The sequence below is a fragment of the Lepidothrix coronata genome, unplaced genomic scaffold (assembly GCF_001604755.1).
Source record: "Lepidothrix coronata isolate B3197 unplaced genomic scaffold, Lepidothrix_coronata-1.0 Scaffold435, whole genome shotgun sequence".
NCBI lineage: Eukaryota > Metazoa > Chordata > Aves > Passeriformes > Pipridae > Lepidothrix > Lepidothrix coronata.
The window spans coordinates 8,367-14,568 of record NW_016690615.1 but is presented as its reverse complement, the minus strand read 5'-3'; the positions used below and the strand labels follow the sequence as shown (position 1 = coordinate 14,568).

General features: G+C 50.3%; 1 protein-coding gene across 1 annotated transcript in view; it reads right to left on the bottom strand.

Moving 5' to 3' along the window:
* Window positions 1–1,172: 1,172 nt before the first annotated feature.
* LOC108509927 (F-box DNA helicase 1-like) overlaps window positions 1,173–6,202 on the bottom strand; it is an 8,423-nt gene continuing 3,393 nt past the window's right edge. Inside the window, exons 2-6 of the mRNA XM_017839546.1 lie at window positions 5,294–5,488; window positions 4,380–4,505; window positions 3,335–3,441; window positions 2,721–2,855; window positions 1,173–1,886 (exon numbers count right to left, since the gene is read on the bottom strand). Coding sequence (XP_017695035.1) covers window positions 1,767–1,886; window positions 2,721–2,855; window positions 3,335–3,441; window positions 4,380–4,505; window positions 5,294–5,488 — 683 coding nt within the window. The 3' untranslated portion in view covers window positions 1,173–1,766. The remainder of the gene's footprint in view (window positions 1,887–2,720; window positions 2,856–3,334; window positions 3,442–4,379; window positions 4,506–5,293; window positions 5,489–6,202) is intronic.

Genomic DNA, 6,202 nt, shown 5'->3' with positions numbered 1-6,202 from the left:
TATTTGGGATGCAGGGATGGGGGCCTTTGGGATGCCAGGATGGGGGTGTTTGGGATGAAGCCGAGCTTCCCTGCTCCAAGCAGTGCCCATTCCCTATCCAGCAGCACATCCAGAGCTGCCCAACCGGACACCAACCCCATCCCTAGAGCGGCTTTGCCCTCGAATTCCCCCAGATCCCAGGAATCAGGTGGAGAGGGACCCATCCAAAGATCCCTCCACACATCCTCACCCCTTTCCTGCTCTTTTCCAGCCAAGGCTTCCAGCCCCATTCCGCCCTCGGACGCAGCTCAGGGATCCTTTGGAAGCACTTCCAGCACCCATCCAGGCTCCGGATTCCTGATCCCCCCTGGCTCTGGCTGCTCCCAGGGATCCCAACCCGGAGCAATTTCACTACAATTTACACTTCTCGAGAGACAAAACTTAGGAAATATTCCAAGGAAAAACATTTCCAGGACGCGACTTAGGGAATATTTCCCTTGCTGTGGTTTTCCTTCATCCATCGGTGGTTTTTATCCACTGTTTTCCTTTATTTCAGGACAGGCAGCTCTGGTGCCTCTTCTTATGTATAAATATATATATTTTATATAAAAATCACACAGAGCAGTTGATTGGGGGGTCTCAGCCAGGATAGGGAAGGATTGGATCGGGATGAAATCCATGAAATCCATCTCCGCAGGACCGAGGGCTCGTCGGGCACTGGAATTCCCATCAACAGCCCAAAATTCCATGTTCTTTCCCGGCTGCTGTGCCTTGTCCTCCTGTTTGTGGGAAAGGAATCGGCGCCATGGATGTGTGACGGTCCAGACCCTCCAGCCATGGAAGCTGGAAGTGCCTCTCTCCCATGGGATGGAGCACTGGAGGTTCCTGCTCCGACATCCACGTCCTAATCCAAGCGGGAATTCCTGCCCCCAGGGTGAGCGGAGCGGGGAATGTGCTCCTGGAGTCAAGCCCTTCCAGCAGCTCCCATGGGAATAACAGGATGCACGAGGCTCTTCCTGCTCCGGGCCTGGATCCAAGGGCAGATCCCTTCCAGAACCACTTTCAGTTTCGCTCTTCCTGTGGCACAGGCTTTGGAATTGCGGCACAACGGAGCACGATCCACCAGGATTTTCCCCAAGAGCTGGAATTCAATGCAGCCAAAGCACTTAAGGAAGAGGAGGAAGTTTTAAGGCTTTTTTTTTTTGGTTATAAATGGAGTTTTAGGATTCAAAACTCTCTCCAGTTTGTCTCCAGGTCAAACCAAAGCAGTTCTTCCCTCACGGTTCGGTCCTGGGAAAAGGGAAGCAAGTCTGGGAAAGCCCATGGCTGCCAGGAGGGGGAATTCATTCCCTGGGAGGGATTAATGATTTCCTCCCATTGCTGGCCAGGAAAAGTCCATTTCCCAGAAATAGCCTGTTCCTTTGGGAGCTTTCCAGGGTTGCATTTCCTCTTCTTCCAGCGGATCAGAGGGATTTCACGGAGCGCTGACGTCAGGGAGGAGGGAGGGATATCCAGGGAAGTTTGGTCGCTGTGACGGAGGTACACAGGGATAATGCTCCAAAATTAATGCTGATCCAGTTCTTAAAGTGCATATTCTTTGGGATATTCTGCTTCCCAGCTCCTGGAAGGCAAAGCAGGGCTGCAGGAAAGGTCTCCCAGAGCCTACGGGGTTCCTCCGGAGCCGGGCTGGAATCCCATTCCAATATCCACCCAAATCCCGCTCCAATATCCACCTGATTCCTGAGCTGGGATGCACCAACGGGCTTTGGGAAGCTGGAAGGGCTTCCCTAGAGCTGGCAGGGCTGTTCCTGGAGCGCTGGGAAGGAGGTGAGTGGAGCCAGGGAGCCGAAGCGCTGCCGGGTGCAAGGTTGGCACAGGAATCCCCCGGGATCGCGGCTGCCGTTGCTCTGCGGGAGGGAGAGACGGGAATTTCAGGGAAGAGGGAGCTGCAGGGACACCAGCTCCACTTCCAACCTCGGCCACGAGACCCTCCTGCCCAGGGAAGGGAACGGTGATGTGCCCAAAGCTTGGAAATCCCTGATGGAGTCATGGAATCGTTTAGGTTGGAAAGATCTCTCTGAGATGGAGTCCAACATTCCCCGGCACTTCCAATGCCACCACTAATCCATGTCCCCAAGTGCCACATCCACGTGGCTGTTAAATCCCTGCAGGGATGGGGAATCCACCACTGGACAACCCTTTCCATGCAGGAATTTTCCCCAGTATCCCACCTAAACGTCCCCCGGCACAGATCGAGGCCGTTCCCTCCTGTCCCGCCCTCGTGTCCCTGTGGATGGATCAGAGCCATCTGTTGTCCCCTGGATGTGGAGCTTCCCAGATTTTCCATGTGGTCACTCCAGAGCTTGGCCTTCATGGTACCCTCTGGATAAGGCTCCACCCCCGAGCCAGAGGGTGGGATCAAAGGCAAACCTGGACCCCAAAATCCGACTGTCCCTGGGGCGAGGGGTGCTCTGCCAATCCCATGGGATGCTCCATGGGCTCAGCAGAGGCTCCAAGACTCGGGTGTGGGATCTGACACAACAAAACCCCCAAACTTTCTCCACTTGAGACCACAAAAAGCCTCAGATGAGAAATCTGGGAACTAAATGGATCTGTGGGAAGTGCAACACACCCGGAATCCCCCCGGGAAGTCACGAGGATGGGGAGCTGTGGGGGTGAGATCCCGGCTCAGAACAGGGACTGGAGGCTCCCAATCCCAAAATCCCAGGGAAAAGACGTACGTGAGTCAACGGGAGCTTCCTCACAACCAGCCTGGAGCTGGGATCCAACATGTTTGTGCATCTGGACATGCAGCAAGTCCGGGATGCTCCGGCCTTGGCAGCCTCACTCATCAGCTCCACCCGAAGGAATTGCTCCTAAAAAACAAGGGAAAAGGGGAATAACGCCCCTCAGAGGGAGCTGAGAAGCTGGAAGAGGTTGTTGCCTTATTTTTTTTAACCTCTTGGAAAACGATTTGCAACAGGATGGGCTTTAAAAAAAAACAACCAACAAACCAAAATCCCAAATTCCTGGTGATAAAAAAAGTCAAGGAGAAGCCAACGGGAAAGGAGGAAGGAAATAAGGGAAGAGCTGGCAGCCCCACAGATAGGGAAAAGGGGATCCCAGAGGGAAGAACTCAGGATCTGTGGAAAACAACACCCAAATGCAAGAACTGTGGGGGGAAAAACTGCTGCAATCTTGTGTTTTCCTGCTGGAATCACGGCATGGAGCAGCAAAAAACGTGACCAGCACAGATCCACCTGAAACTTGGGATCGGGGGGATAATCCTTAGGGGCAGGTATCCTAAATAACCCCGCTGAAGGGGTTTTCCTGCCTTGGGAAGGATTTCACTCACCCCAGCCAGGGCTAGGAGGTGTTCCAGGGATTTGGAGAGCAGGAGACACTTCTTTGCCCGGGTCACGGCGACGTAGAGCAGGTTCCACTCGTCCTCCGGGATGGCGCCTAGCACGGAGCAGACACGATCCATGGATTTAGGGAGCAAGGAGGAACAGCCCTGCCCTCCTTCCCATGCTTTGTCCAGGTTGGGTAAGGCTTGGAGCAACCTGGGATAGCAGGAGGTTTTCCCTGCCCACGGCAGAGGGTGGGATGGGATGGGATGGGATGGGCTTTAAGGTCCTTCCAACCCAAAGCATTCCAGTGTTTCTCTGGGAAAGCGGGAATGTGCAGGCTCTGTTTGCTGTGAGGGTCCTGACGCCATCCAAGCTCCTGCCTCGTTCCACATTCCTCCCTCCGGGCACAGGCAGGGAGCTGCTCCCAGCTCCGTGTTTTCCTGCCTGTGGAGCACAGGCTTTGCACTGGGGGAGTTTCCCGGGGCCTGGATTCCCTCTGCTCCCGGGGAGAGCCCAGCTCCTCCAAAAAACAGGAACCTAAGGAAAGCAGAGGCCCTGCCAAGCCTGGAGTTGGTCTTTCCCTGTTGCTACATGGCGACAGTTGCAGGAATATTCATGGAATCAGAGAATCCTTAAAGCTGGAAAAGGCCTTTAAGACCATTGATTCCAACCCTTCCCAGCTCTGCCGAGGCCACCACTGACCATGTCCCCAAGTGTCACATCCACAGGGATCTGAAATCCCTCCAGGGATGGGGACTCCAGGCTGTTCCAATGCCTGACCACCCCTTCCACGAGGAAATTTTCCCTGATATCCAACCTGACCCTCCCCTGGCCCAGCCTGAGGCCGTTTCCCCTTGGCCTGTCCCTTGTTCCCTGGGAGCAGAGCCCGACTCCCCCCGGCTCCCCCCTCCTGGCAGGGACTTGCAGAGCCAGAAGGTCCCCCCTGAGCCTCCTTTGCTCCAGGATGAGCCCCCCCAGCTCCCTCAGGAGCTCTCCAGCCCCTTCCCAGCTCCCTTCCCTTCCCTGCTTTCCCAGGAGCTGTTCCCATACCAATGGCCAGGTTGGTTCTCCTCTGGGAAGCGTCGCTCCCACACGGGGCCTTCACGAAATCATCGGCCACCAGCACGGTGTCGAATTCCAGGCCTTTGGCTTGGTGGACAGTACCTATGAGATAATCTGGATCCGGCACATGTGGGAACACAGGAAGGAAAAAAAGAAGGAATAAAGATCAGCCACGGCGGCAAAAACTGGTTTGGAATTTCATCTCATTCTCCATGAATTTTAACTTCTCCCCCAAATATAAATCAGGAGCTCCTCTGTCGGGAATCCTAAAGGGCTGAAGGGAATTGCCAGCCCTGATTTCCAAATGGGAATGTTCTTTGTTTGAGGAATTTTCTACCTGACTGATTCGTGTCCCCCCCCACGTTTCAGTCAGGGCAAGTGAAATATCCATGGAATCATAAAACCATGGAATGGTTGAAGGAGACCTTAAAGTCTGTACAGTTCCATGGGCAGGGACACCTCCCACTAGCCCAGGTTGCTCCAACCTGGCCTTGGACACTTCCAGGGATCCTGGGGCAGCCACAGCTTCTCTGGGAAATCCATTCCAGCCCCTCCTCACCCTCCCAGCCAGCAATTCCTTCCCAATATCCCATCCATCCCTGCCCTCTGGCACTGGGAAGCCATTCCCTGTGTCCTGTCCCTCCATCCCTTGTCCCCAGTCCCTCTCCAGCTCTCCTGGAGCCCCTTTAGGCCCTGCCAGGGGCTCTCAGCTCTCCTGGAGCCTTCCCTTCTCCAGGTGAACATTCCCAGCTCTCCCAGCCTGGCTCCAGCCCTAAAGCTCCCACTCAACCTCCCTTCTCCCTAAAAGTCCACCTCGATCCAAACTCAGCCTTTTTTTCCAGGATCGGCTGGATTCAGGACCGAAAGGAGACCCGGGTTTGCCCCTTTGTCCCCGGCTTTACCCGCCAGGGATTCCTGGGACACGTGGGATCTCTCGATCCTCTGCACCAGCTCCGGGATCCGCTCCCTGTACTTCTCCACGATGGAAATCTTCCCCGCCAGGTCTCTGTCGTCCACGTGCTCCGCGTACTCCTTCAGGCCAAAGAACCCCCGAGCTTCCCACTTCTGGAGAAAGGAATCGTTGATCACCAGGTGGGCTGGAAGGAAAGGGGACAGCGGCTGAGTTGATTTAGAGGAAATTAGAATTAAAACTTAGCTATAGTATTATTATATTATATAGTTTATTTTATTATCATTCTTCATTATTCTTATACTATAGAATTTATTTCATTTATATTAAGTTATAAATAAAATTTAATTATAATATGTATTACTACATTATATAATTTTTATTACTATTTATTATTATTTATCATTATTATTTATGTATTATTATATCACATGGTTTTGTTTTTTTATAGGAAATTAGAATTAAAATTTAGTTACAGTATTATTATATTATATAGTTTATTTTATTATCATTCTTCATTATTCTTATACTATAGAATTTATTTCATTTATATTAAGTTAGAAATAAAATGTAATTATAATATGTATTACTTACATTACATAATTTTTATTATTATTTATTATTACTTATTACTCTTTATCATTATTATTTATTTATTATTATATTGTATGTTTTTGCTTATTTATATTAAGTTACAATTAAAATTTAATTATAATATCTATTCTTACATTACATAATTTTTATTATTATTTATTATTACTTATTACTCTTTATCATTATTATTTATTTATTATTATATTGTATGTTTTTGCTTATTTATATTAAGTTACAATTAAAATTTAATTATAATATCTATTCTTACATTACATAATTTTTATTATTATTTATTATTACTTATTAC